Raw genomic sequence first — 26,821 nt, 5'->3', positions numbered from 1 at the left:
TGGGCTTGTTTTAGTTTGCAGGCATATTTTGGGGAGGCAACTTTTCGCACTAATCTTTTTCCACTGCATTTTGGTAACGTTTTAGATTACGGCCCGCAATTTGTGTAATTCTTCCCAATTTCCGGTGTAATTTGTTGTTCTAACGGTGTACCAGTCCAGTACGTACTGATACATACATGTAGGTACAAGGGAACAAGATGTGAGTGCAAAACATTGTGGGAACTTAAAAATAATTCATACTGTAGGTATTTTTTAACTAACGGGTACCTATTTTAATATTACGGGGTACAGTATGACCATTACTGAGCAAAAAGCTGGAAGTTTGGGGGAAGAGGGGATAATTAGTTCTGTAGCATTTTATAAATCTGCTGTGATCTACTTCAAATGATCTGATGTTTTAGTCTCTTCAGTGGACATTTAAATCACATTCTTCATGTGCCTCATGATTTATTTGCTAAGCCTGTGTCCATTGCACTTTGTTGCATTTTTTCCTTTCATTGATACACCAACATGTCTTTTTTTTTTGCGCTATTTGTCGTTTTAAATTTCCGTTGTTTCCACTCAAGGTTTTTTATATGCAAATTGAAAAAGCACATAAAAAGAGGTGGATGGAAACGCAAGAAGTGATCAGTCATATACTACTACTTTCTACTTTTAGCTCTTTTAACATGTATAAATGTATCTCAAAGTGTTGAATATTACTGTGGATTAAAAGCATCACAAACTAATTCTCTCAAAACAAACTTCACTGCTTTGTATTTCTTGCAGAGATCATTCACGAGGAGCATCAAATATACAACCCACAGACATTGTGAGTATTAAGTATTTGTTGCACATTCTCAATTCATGTTGACAAATAGCTTTGACCAGAGTTTCTATTGGTTATAACATTGTACTCATCAACTACTACTAACATTGTACTGATCAGACAGATTGCAAACAAACACCCAGGTTGGCCAAATGTATTTGGGAGAGAAAATAAACCTGTAAAATTAAGTTTTGTTAAAATTAATATTTAATAACAGAACATATTTCAATTACTTTATAAAAATGTTGACATTAAAATGCTATCTTGGCAGCCAACGTGGTGGAAGTCTGTTTGCTGTGACGCAATCAAAAACAGGTAAGAATCAACTACAGCTGTTGTTCACCATAGTTTCAGATACTGATTTCTATTCATTATTCACTTAATTAGTTGAATTAGCATGTTTAACTAACTTAACTAACACCTTTTTGCTGTTTTATTTTTCAGTCACCAGAGGCAATCAAATAACCACAACCACAGAGTAAGTATATTACAACACGCATCAGCTGATGTCATCTTATAACAGCAACACATTGATGTTATTCTGTGCCACACTGTGTCCTCATGTTCATTTACATTGAATGTGAGTTTATGTGTTTGAAGGAACAGTCGTGCTTTTGTTGTCATATCCAGTCCCGTGAGAGGTGTGATATCAGTTTGATCTCTGTGCGTCCAGTAAAGAGAGCAAGCTTTAAAGCTAGGGTAGGTAATGTTGGAGAACGTTGAATGGGCTTATTACAGGCCTGCGACAGCCACAAATAACGGATTTGATTGATTGTTGGGATGTGAGGAGAATTTCAACAAATATAACAAAAACATTTTTCTCAAATACATTATCTACCCTAGCTTTAATGATATCTTTGTTGAAAAGCAGTTTGATGGAGCTAGGCTAACAGTTTTTGAGCTAAGCTATAAGCTAAACACCTCACTAGATCTATCTTTGTAAACACACAGACATCAAGGTGATATCAATCTTCTAATCTGACTCTGGGTAAAATGCAAAGGTAAAGGTATTTCCCTAAATTTTATTCCTTTAAAGAGGAACTAACTGTCCTTACTCACATAGACTCATGTTGACATATATTAATACAGGTTATTTTTCCAACAATACAATTAGCGCCATGAGTCAAAAGTAGAATAATAGAACTGGATACCTTGCTGATAGAGTTTGCATTAACAAGCCTGACAAGCGTCGGTGGAAAAATTACGTACATGAATGACCTCATCTTCAGCGGCAGTAAACACAACACATGGGCCTGCCGATAACTGTGCTGTATTCAGAGCTTAACATGAACAGTAATGTTAACAGGGACAAACAGCAGGGCTATGGCTATGTACTGACAATCCCCAACAGACACACATCAGTGAACCTCTTGTAGAGATGCTAGCAGAGCTACAACACAGGTACCCACACAGTAACTCTCTCAAACGGCCATAAATGTGCTTCTAGAGACTGTTAAAGCTCCACTGGACTGTCCAGCAGAGAAACAGGGACTCTGACAGTAGCTGTTCATGGCTGGTTACCTCTGACTACCGGATCTACGTCGCTGCCCATGCTACACTGAGTGGTTGTCAGTCAGTCTCCCCTGTGTCCCCCACAACCCCCACACATACTACACAGCCACTCCGCATACTACACAGCCACTCCTCATACTACACAGCCACTCCGCATACTACACAGCCACTCCGCATACTACACAGCCACTCCTCATACAGTCGTTGCTCCTCTGTTGCATTTTATAAATATGCTGGGAGGGAAGGCTCTAGCAGAGTTTGAGGGTGTAGTTACTCTTTAAAGCAGCTGCCACATCTTGGATTGAAGCTAACAATAGCTGTGGAGAAAAAGAAAACGTCGTCCTCACATTCATTGTAGCTGCAAACTGTATATTAGGCTGTGTTCAGAAGGACAATAGCACTTTGTCTAAAAAACGCAGTCTCTGCATTCAATGAGATGACTGCAACACAGCATCTGCACTACCACAAAGGAGGCTACAGTTGTGTTACCTGACCCAAACTAGTTGACAAATTCTCAGGTTTTCAAGTCACGTTCGGGCCCTTTTGTTGTGTCAAGCTTTCAGGGTTTTTCAAACTTAATTTTAATAAGAAATGTCTTTCTTTCTCTCTCTCACTGTGTCAACTGTCCGCAGAGCAGCGAGCTAACGGTCAGTAATGGATGAAATACAGCAGCAATATATCTCTGGTCGCGTTCCAGTCTGAAATTTGCCAAGGCAAGGCAAGTTTATTTGTATAGCACAAGGCAATTCAAAGTGCTTTACATAAAACATAAAAGCAACATAAAAATACATTTAAAAACATTTAAAAAGAGTTAAATAGAAAATAAAAACAAGATAAAACAGGAGAGTAAAAGTTACAGTGCAGTGTAAGAAACGAATCATTATTCAATTTAATAAAAGGCAGCGGCGGTACGAGTTGGGCTCAGTCGGCTCGAGTCTTAAAGCAGGTACAGGCCGATTTCGAGTCTCATTTCTGGACTCATGCAGAGCTCAACTGAACACAAAAAAGTTACACCAGGCTCAACTTTTCAGGATATAATGTCATGGTGCGCTGCATTGGCTAATCAAATATGTGTAAATGCACATTCCAGTTACAATAATTTGTAACAGAAATGACTGCATTGTTTACCTTAATGCTATCGTCACGTCTCGTCTCTTAGTATTATAAACCCCTGAGCAGTGTTTTGGTGTCTCATAAGCCTTCAAATTAATGTATCTATTACTCACACCAGCCTCCCTCCTGTGCGTGAGATAAAAAGACTGATGTCAGTCTCATGTCTGTGCATTCAGTACAGAGCTGGAGAGACGTGGTTAGCTTAGCTTAGCATAAAGACTGGAAGCAGAGAGGAAACAGCTAGCCTGGCTCTGTCCAAAGTTCAAAGACACCTCAAACTAACACGTCGTATCTCCTGCTGTAGCGTGAGTTGCTGTCTGTGAGCACAGGTTTTGGTTTTAGTCACTGCACAGGCGTGATGGTACCGAACATGGAAACTTCACTGTGCACACAGTCACTGCGCACGGCTGCTGTTTGTCAAGAAATAGGTCCAGCATGCCACTCGATTAAACAAATGAGATACAACATGTTTATTAGTGAACTTTAGAGGTGGGTTTGTTTTTTTTTACTAATAATTCATATGTTTTTCAGAGAAACTCGTCAGGAAATTGAAGATTTTTCATCAGGTAAGCTCATCGTATTTTTTGAAAGGTTTCATATTTAAAACAAAGAATTTAATTTTATTCTAATGTCAAAGATTTAAACAGTAGTGGCTCTTATTCTTTATAAATCTGGATCCATCCTTCAGTTGAACCACCTTGTATTACAGCTGCAATTGATGAACAGTCAGACTATCAAAATGTCACTGAGGGTACGTTTCAATACATAATACACAATAAAGGCAGTGAATTAACATTTATTTTCAAGTATTTGTAATTTTTCACGTTATTATATGACTGCATTATTTCTGTATCCTTGATGTAAACTGTTTTATACTGTGTTCCTGCAGCTCAAACAGAGAGTCTGGAACATACATATGTGTAAGTATTTAAGCTCTTTTCATTCACTTTCTCATTGACAATAAACGAATACAGAAAAGCAACGTATACTTAACACAAGTTAGTGTTAGTAGTCCAGGATGCTCTGGATGTGTTTAATCATCATGTGCCCATTAAATATATATATATATATATATATATATATATATATATATATATATATATATATATATATATATACACAGAGCAATATGGTCACAAAATGTCATATTTGTGTGTTGTTTTACAGAGCTCCACTCCCGATCACAGTGTATGAAAATGAACAGACTGTAACTGGTGAGCATTTTTACATTTATACCTTCAAACTAATGTATAAAATAAATTGAAAGACTTTGGGAAGAATTGAAAATATGTTTATCAACAGTTTCTCCAACTTGATAGCTTTGTTCTTAGCTTTAACATTCATTACATGCACTTTTCATAGATTCATTACATGCACTTTCCAATGAGACTCCAGACGTCTATGCAAACATCACATCGTCGCCAATAAAAGACGGTATGTTCAATCATCAAAGCATCAGTTCTGATTCAGTTAGAGATGAGAGGTTTCTCACAACATTAGTGGCTCGTATGTTAAGTTGTAGGGATGTGAAAGATAAACTAGATCAATCTGCTGTTTCACCAAACAGACGAGGACGACTACGAGAACTCTGAATTCCTGGGCAAAATAGTGGAGGAGCAAGAAGATGGTGAGTGCCGTAAACAGCATTTATTTGTTAAGTTATATCCACAAAAGGTATATTCTATGGTTTTGTTTTTCATTCTACTCAATCAGAAGATTTTTAGTTGCCTACATGAGCAGAGCTGCAACGTTTCGCCCAATAATTGATTAATGGATCAGGACAGGAAACTAATCAGCGACTATCTTAATACTTTAATGAATTGTTTAAGTTATCTTTTAAGTAAAAATGTTCTCTGGTTCCTCAAATGTGAAGATTTGCAGCTTTTCTCTGTTTTATATCATCATAAACTGAATATCTTTGGATTTTGGAGAGTTGGTCGGAAAAAACGACATTTGAAGACGTCACTTCGGCATTTTTCAGTATTTTCTGGCATTTTATAGACCAAACAATTAATTGATTAATCATGAAATAACCTACAGATTAACCGACGCTGAAAATAACTGTTTAGTTGCCAGCCTTAAACCCAAGTCAAAGAAAAGGACAAAGGATTAAGGAAGAGGGGTAACAATTTTAAAATAGAAATTAATTACAGTGAAAGTATTTTTCAATTGTTATTTCTTATAAGTATGAATTAATTAATTAACTGCGTTGCACAGTGATGATCTTTATAGAGTGACAAAAGAGGAATTGTAGGGAAAATGGGGTAACAGACCTCATATATACTTATAAAGTAGTTGTTGTAAAGTTTATTTAAAATCTACAATAAAGTTACAAAACACATCTGGGATACATAAGGGTCCATTAGTAGGACGATTTCACTGTAATACTGGTAAACTAATATTGTTACTGGGACACACAACCAGAAAACTGGGACCATAGTGAGGCTTATGTTTATAAATCTGCATGTGACTAAGACCTCAGACGAACTGCAGTTTCCTGCTGACAGTCGGTGCTGGAGGAAGTACTCAGATCCTTTAACTATGTAAAAGTACTAAAACCACACTGTAAAAATACTCGGTTAAAAGTCCTGCATTGAAAATGTCACTTAAGTAAAAAAGTATGTAAGTATAATCAGTAAAATGTACTTAATCAAAGTAAAAGTACTCAATGCATCAAAATGTCCCCTGTGACTGTTATACTGTTATATATTATATCATTACATTATTATTATTACTCATGCATTAATGTAAAAGCAGGATTTTACTGTTGTAGCTGCTCGGGTTCGAGCTGATTTTTAACTATTTTGTATCGGACTGCAACTATAAATTATTATTGTCTTTATGGATTAATCTGCTGATTATTTTCACAGTTAATTGATTGTTTGGTTTGTAAAAATCCTGAAAATAGTGAGAAATGCCGTCACAATGACCCAGAGCCCAAAGTGACACGTTCACAATGCTTGTTTTGCCCAACGACCAGTCGAAACCTCAAAATTATTAAAAAATAAATCACAATTATTTGAATAATTAAAAGAAAAAGCAGCAAATCTTCACATTTGTGAAGCTGGAAATGTTTTTACATAAAAAAATGCCAAATGATTATCAAAATAGTTTTCTGTAAATCGACTAATTACAGACAATTAATTAACTAATTGTTTCAGCAATTTATAACAAAACATCATATTTTATAAGCTCTTCATATGTTTTGTGAGCAAAAAATATAAATTTGTAAAGTAACTAGTAACTAAAGCTTTTCAAATAATTGTAGTGGAATAAAAAATATAATGTTTCCCTCTGAATTGTGGTGGAGTAGAAGTAGAAAGCGGCATGAGAAGAAAGAAAACACTCAAGTAAAATACAAGTAACTCACACGACCTTTAACATTACTGTCTCTGGCAGGCAAGATAAAACATTTAAGACTGTTGTGAATTAAATGTAAGACTTTCTTCTCAGGCGTTGTTGTTTTCTTAGGAAACTAAATTCAATGCTTTTTAAGACGTTTCAAGGCTTGCAGATACTCTGATAGCAAAATAATAACTTGCACTTGACTTATACAGGATGTAACGAAGCACTTAGCTTAGCATAAACCCCTTTACAATGACCTTGTCTGGTATAGTGGGCACTGGGCAGATGCACAATGTAGTGCTGCTCAGAAACAATGATCTGCAAGCATCTGGCAGCACACACTTGTTTTTTTATTAAGCTGCAGTTTAGACGCTTTGTTTATGTAGCTGCTAATATGCCAAGTTATTACATAAAGCTTTCACTGACACCTCTGACAGGTTCTGCATCTCAGGGCGCAAATATTAACCGTTCATCCTGGCTCTTTTGTAACAGATGAGCCAGATTATGTGAATGAAAACGGGGACTGCACCTGATGTGGACGCCACTGACAGGACCAGGAAACATCAGCCTGCACTCTATTCTTTCTGTTGTGTAAAACTTAGTTAAGAAGTTTTTTTATTTTTTATTCCTGCTATGTGATGTGCAGCTGTGTGAAAAAAATGCTCACTGACCTAGATTGTGATGGAAACTGAGGCTGCCATCTAGTGGTAAAAAAACATCCATTGCAGCAAACTGTGAGTACATAAAACAGACACTTTTGTACATCGTTGGTATTCTTGAATGTTGGGGGTCAAAACGGAAAATGTTGAAGAATTTATTGGGAGCTTTAAGTATTAAGGAGAAGGTTAAAGAAATAACTTCCTCCATGTGATTACTGAGCAAAGAAGCACCAGTTTAATCCTTAAATCAACAGCATTTAATTATTTTCTCAAACTGACCAAATGTGCCTTGGTGTTCAAATGGTGACGTAGAAGATGTGAATTAAAAAAATGCATTCAGAGATGCTTATTTTGTTTTTCTGCTAGTGAGGAGTCAGGGAGTGTATTTTGCTTATCTCACCACAAGGAGTTTTCCTAAACTGCAGTAAATGTTCCTACCTGCTGTAAGAGTTCATCACGAAGCTGCTGAGTGGAGAGAGAGAAACTTTGTCACTTACTTACGCCAGCATTTTACTCTAATGGTGGCAGAATTAAAAGTAGTAAAACCGCAATGTAAAATAGACTCTGCTACAAATATACTCCAAGTTATAGTTCTGCATTCAAAATGTTTCTTAAAGCTGCTATAATACATATTTTTATAATAACGTATCAAATGACAATTTGATAAAGTCTAAGGGGTCGCTCGCAGTGATGAACCTACAGAGATTTATCACCTGAATCTGTAGCTGACCTCGACTTTATAGAGCTTTAGAGTGAGTTTCAGCTCATTGTTTAACTCTCACCGCTCTCATAGCTTTGTTTTCTGCCCAACAGGCAGCTGTTTTCAAAAAGAAGAGAAAAAGCTCTAAAGACTCACTGAACACTACCAGCTCAGCACCAAACAGCAGCCCGACACAGTTAGCGACTAGCTGGTGAACATAGTGGAGCATTTAGCAGCTAAAGAGCCAGATATTTCCCTCAGGAGTTGGTGGAGCTTATATTCATCAGGTGGCCACAAACACGACTCCAAATGAATGATAATGTCGCTCCTTAACTGCTGGATGTGTAAATAAATAACTGTTTGCTAACAAGTACAGTTTATTCTGCCCACTACACTGTCAGTACCAGCTGGAAGTTTGTCAGTCTATGTGGTCTCTCTGAATCTGGTCTGTGATGAGACTTGCAGCTCGACCACCCGTCGAATCTGGGCCCGTATTTATCAAGCTCCTGAAAGTGGAATTTAGGACTTTTACTCCTACTTACAAACCTAAAAGTGGAAGCTTTAATAATCAAATAAATTCTTGTAACTTAAAAATAATAAAGCAAATAATGTTACATTTAAGAAAGCTCCAGAGGTGTACGAAGCTGATCAAGTGTAGATCACAGATTGTAATTTATGGTTGAAGCAATATGTAACTCACAACAGCGTAGTTTCAGCCTATTATTTGATTTGAACATTTCATTCCACTTTTTCCTTTTTGCATTTATCAGGGATGCAAATAACAAGAAAAGAGCTGGCGTTGATTTACTTTGCAATCCCTTTCCATGTATCTCCATTATCTGCACTTGTCAATGCGGCACTAAATTCTCTTCATTGTACAGGAGATTCCTCTGATGTAGAAACTATCAGCAGCAGAATTTCTTTCCTGCCCCCGTTGGCCTCTTTATCATCATATACCCATTATATCCTTAGACATATAAATATATTCCTTTTGTTATTTTCACGAACGTTTCTACTGGAGATATGAAGTCTCATATACATTAACATATCACTGAGTAAAATACAACTTTTTTTTTTTTAAAGAATGAGCAATATCATCAAATCTCACTGGCTATTCCTGCTCTGAGCATACATGTTATTTGTCATGTGATCACTCTTTATGGTTACTTACTCTCACACTTTGGTGTTTTATTCTTTACACTCAGTGAAGAACTTTTACTATTTGCCAAGTTTTCTCCTTAAAGCATTAAGTGTAAATCTTAAAAGGTTGATAAATACGGACCCTGTTTTGTTACACTGCAGTGGTGCTGGGATCCAGGTACAGTCATTTAAGTGAGAACAGCATTGCAGCAGTGATGAGGATTTTCTCTTAGGAAGTATGTAACCAACAAGACCTGCTGGTGGATTATGCAACTAACGTTCGTCATCGATCAGCCAATTATTCTCTCGATTAATTTAGTCTATAAAATATCAGAAAACAATGAAAATCCCCAACACAATTTCCTGGAGCCCAAGGTGAAGTCATCAAATGTCTTGTTTTGTCCGACCAACAGTCCAAAAGACAAAGATACTCAGTTTACAATAATGTAAAGATGAGGAAAAGCTGTAAATTCTCACATTTTAGGAGCTGGAACCATCAGATGTTTGTTTTAACTTTAAATTAAATTAAAGTCCCTTTTTTCAAGCTAAATGACAATCGATAATCAAATTAGTTGCCACTTAATTTTCTGTCAACTGACTGTTTGGCCGACTAATCGTTGCAGTTTTAGATATGAGCCCCGGCGCTAACTGTCAAGGAGTTGATAGGTGATCGTCTCAATCACCTGCGTCATGACACCACTGAATCGGGAGTTACCCTCGGATTCAAAGCCCTGGAGAAATGAGGAAGTCACAGAAAAGTTTTTAACACAGAGACGGTTTTATTAGCCTGAACAGCTCAGCTGAGATCGACACCACGTCTCAGTCTGAAGCCGCTCAGAAACCAACACCAAGAAGACGGATGACCAGAGCCGACGTCAGTGTGAACAGACACACACATCACATAAACCGTTTCTAGAGATACATATATACTGGATGTGTACACACTGAGGGTGGTGAAGGGACGTTCCCAGGGTGGCTAAGCAAAAGTGACGCAGCATTACACACACACACACACACACACACGAGCCAGTGCTTAAGTTTCTCAGGGGTGAACGGCTGATGACTCCTCTGACACGTCTGAGACTCAGATTGAATCCAGATTCAGGTGAAAGTCACATCGTATCTGCTGTGTTTCAGTCGTCCATTCAGCAGGTCAACAGGAAAAAGTGTCATCTGAGCAAAAAACTACTTCAAGCTCAACAAGCCATTTGACCTTTTTCTGTCTTAAAAAGGTTTTACTTCTCAAAAATTTGCCATCAATGTCAGGTAATGACTCCTATTTCCTTTTACTTGAGTTTCATCAGCATGTTGAAGTAAGGCAGAAGGGTCTACTTGTTACAGACAGCGTCGATTCATCGGAGGCAAAGGAAATTATTCTCACGTGAATCACAGCCGGCATTAAAAACAAAGACTGAATACAAGATTAAATGGCTGCTAAAGCAGGTGTTGTTTTGTTGTTGCACGTTTTGGAGGTTACAGGAGTAAACAGGAGTCTGGCTGAATAAAGACCCACCTCTCTCACACACACACACACACACACACACACTCTCTTCCACGCACATTCACACACACACACAAACCAGCGGGCTGATGGGAAGTTTAGGCGCTGCTCAGTGCGTCCACACCAGGCAGGACTTTACCTGAGGACACAAAGAGAGAGGAGAAACACACAGTCAGCTTCATCATCAACACTGGAATCATTTAAGGTGTTTTTTTTGATTTGTTCTTCATCGTCCTGTGACTGAACGTCATGTTGTTTGTTCCGTCACTCACCCTCCAGCAGCTCCAGGCTGGCGCCGCCTCCTGTGCTCACATGGCTGACCTTGTCTTCTGTGTTCCACTTGGCGCAGCAGGTGGCAGTGTCGCCCCCACCTGGACACAAACACGTTCATACATGGTTTAAAGCAGGGCTATTCAATTGGTCCAGATTTTAAAACCAGGAAATGTAGATGGACATTTTCGGCAGCCTATTTAAAACCTTTGTTTGTTTTTCGTAAAGACAAATTTTAAACAAATGCAAATGAATGTAATAAAAAAAAATTGCAGGCGTTTGGAGATGGCGGTAAAATAAAACAAATAATTGCCGGTCCAGGCAGGGTTAAACTGACGGTTTTCACTGTCAAATTTAGGGTTGACAGAGACATATTTTCAGTAGAGCACTTCCCTACTTGTGACCATCAATAGCCAGATGTTTTGAAAAGCTACTAAGCGTGGTCGGAACTCACATGACAAAACGCTGATTTGTGAAAGATGTGACTGACGGTGTTGCTACATCCATAAACATCCTGCCCGATCAGTACCGCACATGTGCAACTCTCAGAGATGAGAAGGAAGCGAGATGGCTCACTCATTAGCTATATGTCGTTTACTTATTTTGTCATACATCAGATTTGTGTATGCTGGGCCACTCGGAGGTTGCTTCTGGACGGCTAAAAACAAACAAATATAAAAACTCCCCTTCTCGACTTGTCTTTCTTACCGATAATTGTGATGCAGCCTGATGTGGTCACCTCGACCACTTTGTCCATCAGGTTCTTTGTCCCTTTGGCAAAGTTGTCCCACTCAAACACACCAACTGGGCCGTTCCACACGATCTGCTTGGCCCTGGCCACCGCCTCCGCGTAGGCCTTGGAGCTCTCTGGTCCGCAGTCCAAACCCTGCAGGCGAGAGATTTATGGGGAAATTACTACCAAAACAGAAGCAAAAATACTGTCTGCGGTTGAAAGTGTTTCGCATAAAGCTCATGGTGCATCTATCTGTCAGTGGATAAAATAAATCCTTTTCTCACCATCCAGCCGGCGGGGATGCCAGCAGCGACGGTTGCAGTGCCGGTCGCGGCTTTCTCATCAAACTTGTCGGCAGTGACGAAGTCGACGGGCAGCGTGATCTTGACGCCGTTCTTCTCCGCTTTGGCCATCAGGTCCTTGACTATGCCGGCGCCCTCCTCGTCGTACAGGGAGGTACCGATCTGAAAGGGGAGAGAGGAAAGGGAAAAATTAACTACACATAGCAGAATTATGTTGAGCAGCACAGCTAGTTTGTGACAAATAAAAGAGGTCAGACAGGTCAACGCAGACGACGTGAAAATATCTTGTCAAAGCCTAAATTAAGGCCGTGTGTGCATATCAAACCAAAGTTTGGCCCTGAATCATAACTTGTTTACGTAGAAGCCAAAGATCAATAAAAGATGTGTTAGCAATATTGATCCTTGGCGTTGTTCAAACACACTAGTGAAACTGCTTTGTTTTGTTGGTGTCACAGCAGAGGTCGGGAAACACGTTCATAACCTAAATTTGACCTCTGACAAAAAGATTTGAGAAGACCAGCTTTTGTTTAAATGGTTGGTTCACATTTCCACACTTCCCTGTAGCGGTGGTTTCTACACATGCAGTGGTTTGGTTTTATCTGTCCATGTTTTGAGATATCAGTCTCTTGAGATTTGTTCCTCCACCCCAACACAATGGAGGGGAATGGAATGTAGTTTGTGACAACCCCCACCCTCCCAATCTGAGTCTCGGTTATTTATAGTGCAACCTTAGAAAGTTTGATGGATTTTGTCACTCCTTTTATTATTCTTTGTTGTCCAAACTTTTGGGGGCAGTTCATGCTTTGGGGGTTGTAAACAGGAAGTATAATGTTGCCATGGAGTCAGTTTTTTAAAGCCTATATTTGTTTCTATTTTGCCTAATTAGCACCATCAAAAGTATGCCGAATTAGCTATTAGCAGTTCCTGTTTGCAATGTACCCATGGATGTACAGACAACTATTACTGGATTACTTTGATACTGAAGAAAACTTAAAATTGCGATAATTCTCAGGCAAGTTCTGGCGTTATAAGGAGCGTCTAAGCAGATTTATAGATGTTTATTTGCGATGGACATCAGAGATAATATCCTCAGGAAGTGTAAGCAACACTGAATCTAAAAATACGTGTATCATGTCTCTATGTTCAGATTTGACAGCGTTATGAGGAGTACGATTTTGACATAAATTGCGCCAATCGGGCACTTAGGATTTTAAAGTACCTAAATTGCCTCTATGAGCTGTGAGTCACAGCCTCTATTGCTTCTTCAACTGCTGACCTTGTTGGTAAGAGGGCCGAATCATCGAATCAAGCTACAATAACTTAATAACACTGGCATGCACCTGTCACTTTCACCTCACATAGTATCTTCACCTTCGCTTGAGTCAACTGAGCCTTTAAACAAAAGCTTGTCTGACCTCTGACCAAAAGATTTGAACAGACTTTGGTCATGAACGTGTTTCTCAGTCTCTGCTGTGAAACAAAACAAAGCAGTTTCACAAGTCTGTTTGAACACCACCAACGTTCAACAGCAAGTCCAGCAGCTCGATTACGAGAGCACGTCGACTGAGTGGTGAAGACAGTGAACTTGTGAAACACCTCAAATTAACATACAGAGTTCATTCCAAATACCTTTTCACCCTGTCACAGAAAAAAAACAAACTGTAAATCTGGTATAATAGAAAGCAAATGTGTATTTTACACTGGCTATTTAGAGGTAAATGGACTAATAATTAAATCTGCTATAACAAATGTTTTTAGTCCAATATTCACTCTCTTTTAGCTCAGTTTCTGGTCTCTATCACCTCCTGAGGGAAATATCTGGCTCTTTAGCTGCTAAATGATCCACTATGTTCACCAGCTGGTCTCTAACTGTGTCTGTCTGCTGATTGGTACTAAGCAGGTAGTGTACAGTGGGTTTTTAAGAGTTGTTTTGTTGAAAACAGCTGCCTGCTGTGGACGAAAACGACGCCATGAGTGAACCAAAACAGTAAAGTTGTGTCATAGAAAACCAAAACATCGACCTCTCTCATATATGTAGTCATGTGATACATTGTCAATATAAACATATTGATTAAAGCTGCTTCAAGGATAAATATAATTCAAAGTTACATAACTTTAAAAGTATGGATTGTGTGTATTTTAGAGATATTCAGTGACTGGCTTTAAATGTTCTGTTAGTGATGCTCGTTTTCTCTGTGTCGTCTTCCTCACCTCCATGTTGTTGAGGACTTTGAGGAAGGTGAAGGCCATGCCGCCGCCGATGATCATCTCATCAACCTTATCCAACATGTTGTTGATCAGCTGGATCTTATCTTTCACCTTCGCTCTGAAACACAGAGAGAGGCCGAACACATCAGTATAGATAAGAAACACACATATAGAGAGGAGACTGATTTGTACATACAGTACTAAACTGCTTTATATATATACACACACACACACACACACACGTATAAAATGTCTGACCTGGGTTTAAATAGTTTATTAAGACACTAAATGCTGTTCCTCAAACAAAACTATTAGTACATGTAAAACTAAAACTTTAATAAGGCTGTGTTTAGATCCTGAAAGCGCAAATTCATGGTAGATTACTTTGTAATGTGAGTGCCGTATTTCTACAGTTTTTGGTGCAGCAACCAACAATTATCTTCATTATCGAATAATCCGCCCATTATTTCTCATATGGTCAATAAAAACATAATAAAACTATTTTAAATGTCAATAAATACTGAAAGATACCCATCACAGTTTCCTAAAGCCAAAGTTGACATTTTGAAATAGCTTGTTTTGTCTGATCAACAGTCCAAAACCCAAAGATATTTAGTTAACTATCATATAAGAAAGAAAAGCAGCAAAAACTAACAACTGAGAAGCTTGAACTAGTGAATTTTTGGCATTTTTGCTTGAAAAATAATAACAATAATCTTTATAACATTTCAGGACTGCAATGAGGCAAAGAAAATCATTAAAATAATGCAAAAATAAAATTTTATAAAATACCCGGCAAGCCTCGGATATTCATTCATTGACTAATCAGTTAATTTATTGATTACTGTCGCAATGAAAGAAAATAGTTGCCGCCGTTATAACTTTCTAGAGTTGTGAAATCCTGCGTCATAGTATTTGAAATCGTCGTGCAGTGTTTTGGCCTCTGATAAGCCTTCAAATGCATTAAACTGTTCCTCAAACTGACATTCCTGGATCGAATATCATCATTTTAATGATACCAGAAGCAACACCAATGCAGCCCCTTGCCTTTTTAAAGCAGGGCTGTTTTCCATCTGAACTCCCACTAATTAATTTTGTCAGTTATTAATTACAAATCATCAATTTGGACACATATCATACATGCAGAATTACAGCCTTCACGCACACAGTTTATCTGTTTGACTGCAGCCGCTCACTGGCTGATCATTACACACTAATGGTTCGATGTCCTCCGTGCTGCACTGCTCGACGCTGAGCGGGAGTGACGGTTGCACAATGCACTCAGGCTAAAATGGACTCTGACACGAGGCCAAATCCCACATGTGGCCACCGGCAGCTCAGCTGAACTGAGCGTCTGTTACAGCAGCTTCACACACTGTTTCCTCTGTGTTCCCCCAACTGTGGCGCCACAACCTCAAAAATATAAAACCATGTAGCATCACAGAGACTTAAAACCACAGGAAGCAGGTCTCATGAAGTACTCATCCCCCAACTTGTATAAGGTGGCAGCATTTTATTGTATTGACAAATCAAACATTTTTCTTCCCTGTCTGCTTTAGTTATAATCTCTGACCTCCTCATTATTGATTACAGATATATTAATGATTGAGAATTCTAACTTATTGTAGTTTCTGTCCCTGAACCTGTGTAACATCTAATAAAACAGGAGGGTGTTAGCTAAATACGCGCTGATTACTGTAGTCCTGCTCGATGAGAAAAACTGGCTGTAGTTTGATGTCTGTGCCCTTCACTGTCCACTAAACAAATGAACTAATGCACTGACACGCACATGGGCAAAAAAGTAAAAAGTTCAGCTGATAGCATAACTTTAAACTACATCATCAACCAAATAACCCTGAAAATAATCCTGAAATAAACAATGCAAGAGGGGAGTGTTAACCAATAAACAAAAATAAAGTATCTTGCGTGACCTCTCATCTCTGCTTGCTCGCTACCTGCACACGGAGTGCTGAGCAGTGATAGCGTCTTGAAGGAGCAGTGTACTGTGACACCACAGATTACATAATGAGCTTATAGTCTCTAATCCGGGATGGCCACCTGGGTATTTAAAAAAAAAAAAAAAAAAAAAAAAAAAAAGGCTGCTGTGTGATGATACGTAAACCGCAGGAGAGGAGAGGACCATTTTAAAATGGTGCCTACAATAAAACTGGTTTTGTTTTTGCTTTTTAGCCTGGTTCGGTATGGAGGAAAAACACTCTTGTGCTGTAAAGCATTCCAGCAGATTTTAGTCAATATCCAACCAGCCGGTACACAATGTAAAACACAGCGTAGGAGGTTAAAAATTAATGTTCTACTGGGGATGAAGCATTCCTGTAAGGCTGCGTTCAGTCCGACTTTAGCCGTGGCTGAAAAAAATAACGCAGGTTCTTCGAGCAAAAGTTGGACCAGGTTCAACTTCTGCTGCAACGCAACATGACGTCATCCGGTCAATCAAATACATGCAAGCGCATATTCCTGGTAGGTCACATGAATGCCATATTTCTACAGTTTACCTCACGATCGTCGCAATAGTTGCCGTCGTGATGACTTTCCAGAGTTGTAAAATCACGTGTCAAAGTATAAACCTAGTTGGCAATGGTTTGGCTTCAAATTCATGGATCTGTTACTCAAACGGGACTTCCTGGATTGTATTTCATGCCTCACCGGTACCTGAAGCAACACACTCCCACCAACGCAGCCCCTTGCATTCTTTTAACGCAGGTCTCTGCACGGTCTAAACGTCCGCTAACACGTTCATACTTGACAAACTGTTAAAAGTGAACTGCTCTCACCCTCCGAGGATGGCCAGGAAGGGCCTCTGAGGTTTCTCCAGAGCCATGGCAAAGTAGTCAAGCTCCTTCTTCATCAGGAAACCAGCCGCCTTCTGAGGCAGATTCACTCCCACCATGGAGCTGGGAGAGAGGAAGAGGAGGAGAAAGAGAGGGAAGGGGAAGAAGGGACAGTCAGGAGAGCTAGAGAGAAAATCCAGTCAAACCCCAGCAGATATATTTCTGTTAAGATATCATCACAGATATCACTGCTACTGTCCTCCATTAACCAACACTGTATCCAGACAACCTGCGTCCTGCTCACCTGTGGGCTCTGTGAGCCGTGCCGAAGGCATCGTTGACGTAAACGTCTCCTAGTTTGGACAGAGACGCCCTGAAGGAGTCCATCTCCGCCTGGGAGGCCTTGGTCTGAGGGACAAAAGCAAAAAAACAAAGACAGGAAAGAGTAAGAGAAGAAGAGAGGAGGAAGGAGACCAACAACAGAAAGAAAGAAGTAGCAGTGGCTGTAAGCGGTGTGTCTTTTGTCTGTTTGTGCCTTGCAGGGAATCAGTTACTGTCTCTCAGCTACTGGTAAGCAGTGCTGGCACCAGATGAAAACAACTAGACGGGCATTTGATTTATTTTTAAAAGGCTTCAAAGTGTTCAGAATTTTGTGGCGTTTCCATTTTATTATTTCAACAACATTGTTGGACGAAATTCAGGCATTAATTGATGTATTAAACTCCTTGTTGTGAGCAGCAGCTGCACCTGTTGCATTATCATCCCGATGCAAGACTCAAAGCATGCTTTCAATGTGGTTTTCCTCACTAAACTAATTTCTAATGTCCATATTCACATAACAACCGTTGCTAATATGACTATTAGGTTAACTACCATTCATCATACCTTTGAGCAAAATAGTGCACAGCATTGAAATACAAAAGTACAGAGACACAGACCCTAAATACCTGCAGCTTAATGAACTTCCTGCTGTTTTGCCGACAATAACACACTCTGCGGATGTCATCATTAAAGACTACCTGATTATTATCAATCAGCACTGATCAGAGTCTGCCAAACTGTCACTCAACTAATAGAAATTAAACATGAACACACAGTAAGACTGACGTTTGTTCTCGCCTTCCTCAAAACACTCCACTTTATTAACATCCAATGTGGATTCATTTTCCATCTGACCTGACGTGTTTTCTCTCTCTTTGTGGTTTTCAGTTCATTTTTCAAACGTCCAATGCTCCATCACAGGAGTGGCAAGTTAGTATTTTTGTGGAAAAACAGCTGGAGGTCTGTGTGCACCAGCCCAGTTAGCCCAGTTCAATATTTGAGCTGGCTCACCCAGAACACTTAGTGTGACTCACTGCATACACAAACCCAAACTAGCTGCCACAGTGGCAAACTGCTAGAGGTCGCAAATACACTGCCTTTCCAGAAAAATCCCTGAAACATACTTAATATAGATTTGTGACACTAGTCAAGTTTCAATCCAAATGTAGTGCAAATTTTAACTGAATTTTCAGAGAAATTGACAGCTGGTGGGACTAATTCTCCAGTCCGGCGCATTTAAAAAAAAAAAAAACCACTGCAGAAGAAGAGGGCACGCACGACGAGATCACGTAATTAAAAGAGCGCCAGTCAAATTTAACTTTAAACAATGAAAACCCATGTGGGAAACGTGATGGAAATATGGCATTTATGTTTGTTTCATGTATTAATTCGAGGAATGTTACAGGTTCCTCGTCGCTGCACACAGATCTGATGTTCCCGTCTCTTCAGCGGAAGCTTGAGTAACATTAAAGTTAAATGCTTCACGTACGTCACGTAATATGTTGTGTGCAGTTGATCTGCTTTGTGGAAATTAATCAAGGCAAATCACAATGTTGGGGGAAAAAATGCTTACAACCTCCACTAACTTAAGTTCCTTTAGGTGCATCTATTTAGGTTGTCTGTATGATCAGTCAGTCATTGTGGATCAGGTTCCTGCTGCACTTTAACAGGCGAAGGTTGTGACTGTGTGACTGGAGGGCAGAAAAAGGTCAAGAGAGCTCTTCGGTGTCGTTCAAATGTCAGACGAGCACCGCACGCTTCAATACTGCTTCCGACATTTCCCCCTTCAGTCCACAAGACAGATTATACACTTAGTTCTAGTAACAAGTTACTGCCGTGTTAGAAAGGATAGCATGCTTGCATTTGTTGCATATCTACTCCCAAAACAACATTATAGTGTCTCCTTCATGCTTAATAGTATTATCATATGGATTTGTGCTCCACTCGCCAATGTTTGACTCAACTAGTGAGATTATTTCAGCTCTGTCACTGAGAAATGTTTGTATAATGAACTAAAAATAATAAAAAAAAAGTTTCCTGTCTGATACAGCAGTACAGTAGAAACCAACCCACACAGACCGCATACCAACCAGGCCTCTCGGGACAGGAAAAGCAACACGTCCAGTCAGGACAACCTCCTGACCTTCAGAATAAATGTCAGCAGGTCAAAGCTGCTGATCCACCACAGGCCCCCGGGACCAACATCCATACAGTGTCTAAGGACAGTTCTGAGCCTGGATCTGAAGCTATATCAGACCATATGCATCTCAGCATAATGAATGAGAAAGACTCATTATGGTCAGCAGTCAGATGTCAAAGTCCCGCCTCCAGAGGGCATGAAAGTGGACAGTTAAGTGGTTTAGTTATAAGAAGGAGGAGGAGGACTGAAATAGACTTGACTTAGAGTTGTGATCGGGCTCGACACACTACGTCTGTGTAAAATTCAACGAGTCAAAAAGCTGACGATGTGGCACAGGTCGAACAGTCCGACACAGTTTGAGCTGAATCCTTGAGGACAAATGAGAGCAGATAATAGAAATGTTTTGTTTTTAATGTCTTAAAAACTGTTTTTATGTGGTGCTGCAGCAGAATCATATAAAAGTGAAAATTATTGTGATAACATACTGTCAGAACACACGCAGTCTTAATATAATAAACACATTTAATTTTTACACTTTTTTTCTTTTGAAAGGCCAGGATCTGACATCACTCTCTCATTCACTATTTCCTGTATAATAAACAATCACTAGTTTCCTCTATAGTGAGTAGTAAATTGAGATTTTGGACACTTATGAATCACCATCATTAACAGGTGCAATGCCACATTAAATTACATGTCTAGTAAAGTGGGAGATTTGCTTTGTGGAAGTTTTAGAAAAGATAAAAAATAAAATAGTGTACGTGCTATGGACACTGCATATTTTGTGCCATTTGAGAGCACTACGTAGTGTACGCTTTTTACAAATAAAAATAAAATGCTGTTAAGTAAACGTGGTGCACTACAGTGGGTTGCAAATGGGAGTTCGGACACAGCCACAGTCTCTGCACCACTCCTGACCATGACATCATCATACGGTGACGCAGCTCTTTCAGAGGGACGCTGCAGCTGGAGTGACTGTGCGTTTTCCTCCAGGTGAGGCCAGTAGTGAGACAGCCTGTCTGACAGCCAGAGCACAACCAGTGTTGTCAGATTTCACACCAAACAGCCCAGTTAGAGCCATGAAACTGCCGAAATGACATGAAAAGTAGCCCGATTTTTATGCTTCGGATTGTAGAGTGTGTTGAGTTCTTCTAATATGTTATGTATGCAAGTAACACAAATGCAGCTTTTTCTGCAACTTGACAACACACTAATCAGTAGAGGCGATTATTGGGTTTGTCCCGTGAAGGAATTTGGCCCCTCAGAGCCTCCTTGTTATGATCTGTGGCTGAATACAAGTGCAAGAAGAACAATAAAATATAAAGTGTTCAGAAGATGCAATCTTCTGTTTTAAATCAGAGGGCTATAAGTTTAGGCATCCCAAACCACAGGTATACATCTTTCTATACTGGAAATTATCTCCACCAAGTCTCTTGGAAAACATATCAAACGGAAAAGGTCTTCACTTACATGAACCGACGGAAACTTTTACAAGGCTTTCATCACAAAGTTATAACGTTTTGTCAATCATCAGTCGTCTGTCATTGCGTGTCGAGTGCTTGAGCCTAACTCAATCTGCTTCTTTGAGTAGACTGGACACAGTGACAGCGTCATTGTCGACCTCTGTACTAATTGGAGTGGAGGAAGAGTAGTAGGAAGAGAGAATGTATCCTTTAAGTTTTAATTGGGGAAATCACCCAAATGGGACCCAAAAAGTCGCCCAAATCCATTTTTAACCAGCCAAACTGATAAAAAAGTTGCCCAACTGTGCAGAAAAACACCCAATCTAGCAACACCGAGCACCTCAACTACCTCACGAAGAAAACAACCCTCTCTGCACAAATGGTTGGTTTAGAGACCAGGCTGCTAACAACAACAACAGTGTCGTTGTCTTATCCAAGACCGACTGGAAAACCACCCAGGAGCTACAGTTCCATAATTCCAAACTTTTTGATCTGAGATTGAATAACTTTCAATATTTGTAGGGTACGAACAAAAACAATTCACTGCCAACTCTCCCTGGTAACTCGACATAACCAAACACATGACGGATCAACAGCTGTGCCCTCAGTCAGAGCAGGAGGACTGCTGGGAGACTCGCCTTGTTTCCAGAGGCGTCCTTGCCCTTTCCCTCCTCGGCGACGTGGAAGCGGAGGTTCTCCAGCAGGATGACGGATCCGGTGGCGGGGTCAGCGCAGGCAGCTTCCACCTCCGCACCCACACAGTCCTTCAGGAAGGTGACGTCCCTGCAGAGTCACACAGGACCAATGAGGACGTGTGTGTGCAATGATTTTAAGACATCTTACAATCTTGACAATGACAAGAGACAATCATGAAATAATTAGGCTGTGATCCCAAGAAACTTTGTCATGATTTAATACTTTTCTCATGGTTGGATTGAACTGGAAAGCCAAATGGTAGCTCCACTCAGACCTCAACATGTGCTGCCACAGAAAAGAAAAAAAATCTAATCTAGCGTCCGGTACAAACCCATTTCTTCACCACTCCAAAAACGGTATGCTTAGCAATTCATAAGCTGATTAATTGTAATTAATTATTTTTGGAGGTGAACAAAAAGAAATGTTATTGCTTCATTGTCAGCACCCAGGTTTGATTAGTTTCTTTGTGTAATTTTATGTAGGTGTAATTTTATATAACTGCGATATGTGATTTTGGTTTTGTAATAAATATAAAAAATAAAGAAATCATCTTTCTTCTGTGACAATTACTATTTGATTTTACGAACCAAAGAACTAATGCCTTCATTTTAGGCTTCTTCATCCCCATAAATCTCGAAGTCTGACAATTTAACAAATGAAATGTGGCCAGAGTGAAATGCACAGCAGCATTATTAATTAATATATAACGACATTGTTGGAGGCGGAATTAATTTCACAAGCTTTTTTTCAATGTTCAAGAGCATTTTTACCACAAGCTTCTGTTCACTTCTGAGACTGTTGTTGTTTTAAAGTTTAGATCATTATCAAGATTCATCGTGACTTTTTAGTTTTTGTATAATTCAACAAAAAAAAAAAAAATTGTTAAAAGTTTGTTTCTGTTTTAAATAATAATCCTTAAAGATTTCCTTATATCAAACCCCATGTTTGATACTATTTAAGGTCATTTTTTCTACAAAAGCCATTAAATGTATTTACACTGTAATTACCTCTTCATATGGCAGTTTTCACTGTTACTGGCGGACGATGCAGCATATACTCCAGTGTTTGTAATTATATCTCATTGATAGAAGCCTCCTTGTTCAGGAGAGACAGCTCTCCTAGAGCCATATCATAGCTGTGTTATGTTACTGTTACCCCCTGCTTCACAATAAAGCGTTCAACTTGTGACCCACAGAGAGCTTTTATTGTGAAGAGGCCACAGGAAACACGATGTATTGCATCGACCATGCTTCAAGAAATAAACTGAATGAATTAAGAGTAGGAAACCAGTTATTCAGTCCGCTGACTAACCTCCCCAGCAGGGTCTTGAGCTCGGCGGCGACGGGTCCCAGGGAGTATTTCTCAGGCATGGCGTTTCCGTCAGGGCGACCCAGATGGCTCATTAGCACGACGGATTTGGCCCCTTTGTCCAGGCAGTGTTGGATGCTGGGAACGGCCGCCTTGACCCTGAAAATCAACAAATACAGAAGAAGTTCAGCAAATCCATCTAAATCTTTTTGACCTATAAAGCACAACTTTTCGCTGCGACTTTCAAGAGCTAAAGTTTATTTTATTCAAGAAGTTAAAGGTTTGGTTATTGATTTAAACTTTAACAGAAAAAAATGCTTCAGAAATTAGATGGACTTTACCTCTGGTTGTTTGTGATCTGCTTGTCCTTCATTGGAACATTGAAGTCAACCCTGAAAGAGAAGAAACTTAATTACCAGAAAGAAATAGACTAACGAGATGTTTGATGATTTACGGACGTTTTTTGTGACTTCCCATATTTCCCTTTTCTACAACCCACGTTTGGTGTTCTTCAGCTGTGAATTAAACATGTAATCTAAGACCATCAGCGTAGAGTGAGTGCGGACCTTACGTGCCAACGAATGTGTGTATGTATGCGTCCATTTTGGGACAATATCCACCCTTTCTCTCTCTTACACTTTGTGATCATGAAATAATTATGCTGAGATCTCAAGAAACCTCGTTATGATTTAATATTGTTCTCATTGTTAGCTAAACACAGCACGCAGGGTAGCAGTAACTTAGGTTAGGTTAGCTCCATCCGGACCTCAACGTGTGCCGCCTCAAAAGAAACATCCAATTAAAAAAAAAAAAAAAAAAAACCCACATTTTAACTACTCCAAGAACGTGTGGTTAGCAGTTCATGTTGATTAAAATAAACCCCTTTAAGCAATTTTCCATATGGCATAATTCGAGGACAGGGAAGAAACCCTTTTTACTGGGAGAAATGGGTCAAGGATGGAGTTTTTACACTGGGAAATCTGCACAAAAATTTATGTTCAAGAGCATTGCTGCATTGCATTCTGGTACCTGTATGATTATTGGGCACCAGCACAAATGACCGCCAACACAGACATATTCAAACACGTCCATTAGCTGGAGGCTTTTATCCAAAATGCCTTTTCACTGGCAGCATTAGTGCCTGTGGTTGCACATCCAGCCATGTAGTGATGCAGCTCATGAGAACATGCTGCATCCCTCGTACTCCACGCAGTTACATAACCACCTCCCTCCTCTCTCTGCCTGAGGATGCACTGAGACACATGATCAGCCTGCGCACACACACACACACGAATACACACAGACACACACTGCACCCAATGCCATTATAACAGCAATCCACTGTCTTAACCTAAAACCCAGCAGTCAGCGATTCAGCGGCTCAACAGCTCTGTACAGAGACAATGCTCCATCATCTAACAGCTGCAGTAGTTTTCCACTCTTATATCGCTCCATCTGTTGCTCATGAAGGTGAATCTGCATTATCATTGAAGGTTTTGCTCCATCGTTTAAACAAACACACGCTGGACTCAGACGTTTCTCAGAAGCAGAGCTGCTCTGGTGGCAGAAATAAGCTCCTTGGATGAGTTCAACCTTGACGGGAGAAGCCAAAGAACTGCAGTTGTTCGCAGCAGAGGTTAGCTAATGGCAAACTAGCCACAGCTATTAGGTATGATGGCTAATGGTAGGCTTTGTCTGGGCGTCAGACAGAAAAACTCTCTCTTTGGCTCCATTTATTCAGATTAACTCAAACAATGAGATTATTTCTGTCTCTAAGAAATGTTTGTACAACTGTAACTCTGACGTGCTGCAGAAACTGATGCTACAATGAGCTGTATGATAAGAAGAAGGGTGAGCATGCGTAATGGCTCTCCAGGAAGTCAGTTCCTGGCGTCTGCTGAATAGATTTCTGTCAGGCACTGAAGCAACATCCCACCTTCCCTCTTTTTAAATTCTGGACCAGCAGCTTACACAACGCCTCCCCTGCACTCTGTCTACAGCTTGAAGTTCATAAAAAACATACACAGCATGCTATGACAGGCCCTGGGTGTGATATGAGGCAACTTAATTGTCTCAGTGCAGCACTGCTGGTCTACACAGAGACTAACATCAAGTGAACTTGACCTTTTAACACTGAGCAGTGCGAGCTGGGGGGCTGCTGCTGCCGGTGAACCTTGTCCTATGCTGCCTGTCGTTGCATCACCAAGCTGAGCAAACCAAAATGGCCCTCTGACATTTCCTCAGAGGGTGTCAGTTTCAAGTGCACTTCCATCGTCAAAGACCATCACAGCCTGTATAAATATCCAGCAAGTAAATGGCAAAAATGACTTTACTAGAATAAAATAACAGTGCTGCATTTCAGACCTTTTTTATTACAAAAAAAAAAAAAAAAAAAAAACTACTTATGCTGTTCAGCCAGGCTGCAGGACATCCTTCCAGCTAAAGAGATTGTACTTGAACTAGAAAGGAAGGGATTAAAACCTATATGGACTGCACTGCCTTTGAGCAAGGCAATAAATCAGCTTGTTGCCTTAAGTTTAATAGTGCTGAATAAGTTGATTAGTCGGTTAACATTAAATTAAAATCGATTCCTCTTTTGATGTATAACCAATCATTAAATGTTAACGTAGTTTACGAAGTAAAAATGCCAAAGATGTGACATTACAACAAGAGCTGAAACTAGCAGTCGATTAATCAATTAGTCGACTGAAAGAAAATTAAAATCAGCAACTATTTTGATAATCGATTAGGCCATTTTTTCAAGCAAAAACACCCATTGTCTGGCTCCAGCTTCTCTAATGTGAGGATTTTCTGATTTTCTCTGTTTCATATCGTTTTAAAATTAATATCTTTGGTGTTTGGACTGTTGGTTTGACAAAACAAGCAATAAGAAGATGAACAATTGGACTCTGGGAACTTGCTGCAGGCGTTTTTCACTATATTCTGATGTTTTATAGACTAAATGATCGATTAATGGTAAAAAAAATAATCGACTGATTAACCGATAATGCAAATAACTGTTACAACATGTGATGTTTCCTAATTTCCTCTATTTCTTGACATTAAACGATTACCTTGGAGCTTCTAGCTGCTGCTCAGACTATTTGAATACATCACTTAGGGCTCAGACAGATTGAGCATTTGTCATTACTCTTAAGGTTTTACAGACTAATAGATTACATAATTAATATAATAATCCAAAAAGAATACCTGCATGATTACTTAACTTCCTTAGTTTATCAGTGCAGTGTGTCACAAATGTACTACATTTTATTACAACAAAAAACGTTGGATAATTGCAGGGATTTTACTTTAAGGGATTGACTCTAACTACATCTCGGATGCAGTCGGTTGCATCCATGCAGCATCTCCTCACGGGCACGTAACATGGATGGAAAACGTGACAACCAACAAGTTCACTTCCTGTCTTCTGTCCAACGGTCTGAAATGACTCACACACCGTTAACCGTCACTTTTGTGTCTCCGCATTAACACTGTGAGAGTGCCAAGCAGTTTGTCACCGCAGGAAGGACATGTTAGCCGACCAGAACATCCCCAAAATGCAATTTAGCTAGCTAACGTCAAATACTCAAATTTCAGATTAGCCGCGTTAGCCAGGCGATAAACGCTCACCTCATAATGACCCGCTTCCCCTTGACGTCCACCTTGTCCAGGGTGAGTTTGTTAGACAGAGACATGTCGCTTGTTTTACTGGGGGGTTTCCTGCACCTTCCTTGCCGGGTCTCCTCCGCTTCCTTCGGCTGGTTAGATACCGAATGACGGCGGTGACCTTAACACGGAGGAACAGCGGCG

General features: G+C 39.7%; 2 protein-coding genes across 11 annotated transcripts in view; one reads left to right on the top strand and one right to left on the bottom strand.

The window, feature by feature from the left end:
* Positions 1-10,848, top strand: part of LOC122887945 (linker for activation of T-cells family member 2-like) — a 15,426-nt gene extending 4,578 nt beyond the window's left edge. For 7 of the 10 annotated variants that reach the window (XM_044221681.1, XM_044221677.1, XM_044221682.1 and 4 more), the window contains 10 exons: positions 769-811; positions 1,080-1,123; positions 1,253-1,286; positions 3,965-3,999; positions 4,122-4,184; positions 4,323-4,353; positions 4,601-4,647; positions 4,796-4,867; positions 5,001-5,060; positions 7,271-7,776. In XM_044221681.1, the coding sequence (XP_044077616.1) occupies positions 769-811; positions 1,080-1,123; positions 1,253-1,286; positions 3,965-3,999; positions 4,122-4,184; positions 4,323-4,353; positions 4,601-4,647; positions 4,796-4,867; positions 5,001-5,060; positions 7,271-7,311 (470 nt within the window). In that variant the 3' untranslated portion in view covers positions 7,312-7,776. Of the gene's footprint in view, positions 1-768; positions 812-1,079; positions 1,124-1,252; positions 1,287-3,964; positions 4,000-4,121; positions 4,185-4,322; positions 4,354-4,600; positions 4,648-4,795; positions 4,868-5,000; positions 5,061-7,270 lie in introns of all 10 variants that reach the window. The other 3 variants (XM_044221680.1, XM_044221675.1, XM_044221676.1) reach the window with 3 other exon arrangements.
* pgk1 (phosphoglycerate kinase 1) lies at positions 10,037-26,821 on the bottom strand. The gene is made up of 11 exons (XM_044221672.1): positions 26,642-26,821; positions 23,350-23,400; positions 23,012-23,167; positions 21,643-21,787; positions 17,385-17,488; positions 17,084-17,203; positions 14,295-14,409; positions 12,066-12,245; positions 11,757-11,934; positions 11,051-11,149; positions 10,037-10,917 (listed from the first exon to the last, which is right to left on the bottom strand). Exons 1-11 carry the CDS (start codon positions 26,704-26,706, stop codon positions 10,877-10,879), a joined length of 1,254 nt encoding a protein of 417 aa, XP_044077607.1. The 5' UTR covers positions 26,707-26,821; the 3' UTR covers positions 10,037-10,876.

Source organism: Siniperca chuatsi, linkage group LG14, assembly GCF_020085105.1.
Source record: "Siniperca chuatsi isolate FFG_IHB_CAS linkage group LG14, ASM2008510v1, whole genome shotgun sequence".
NCBI classification, from domain to species: domain Eukaryota; kingdom Metazoa; phylum Chordata; class Actinopteri; order Centrarchiformes; family Sinipercidae; genus Siniperca; species Siniperca chuatsi.
Note: the sequence above shows the minus strand (reverse complement) of the source record. Positions and strands in the feature narration are given on the sequence as shown.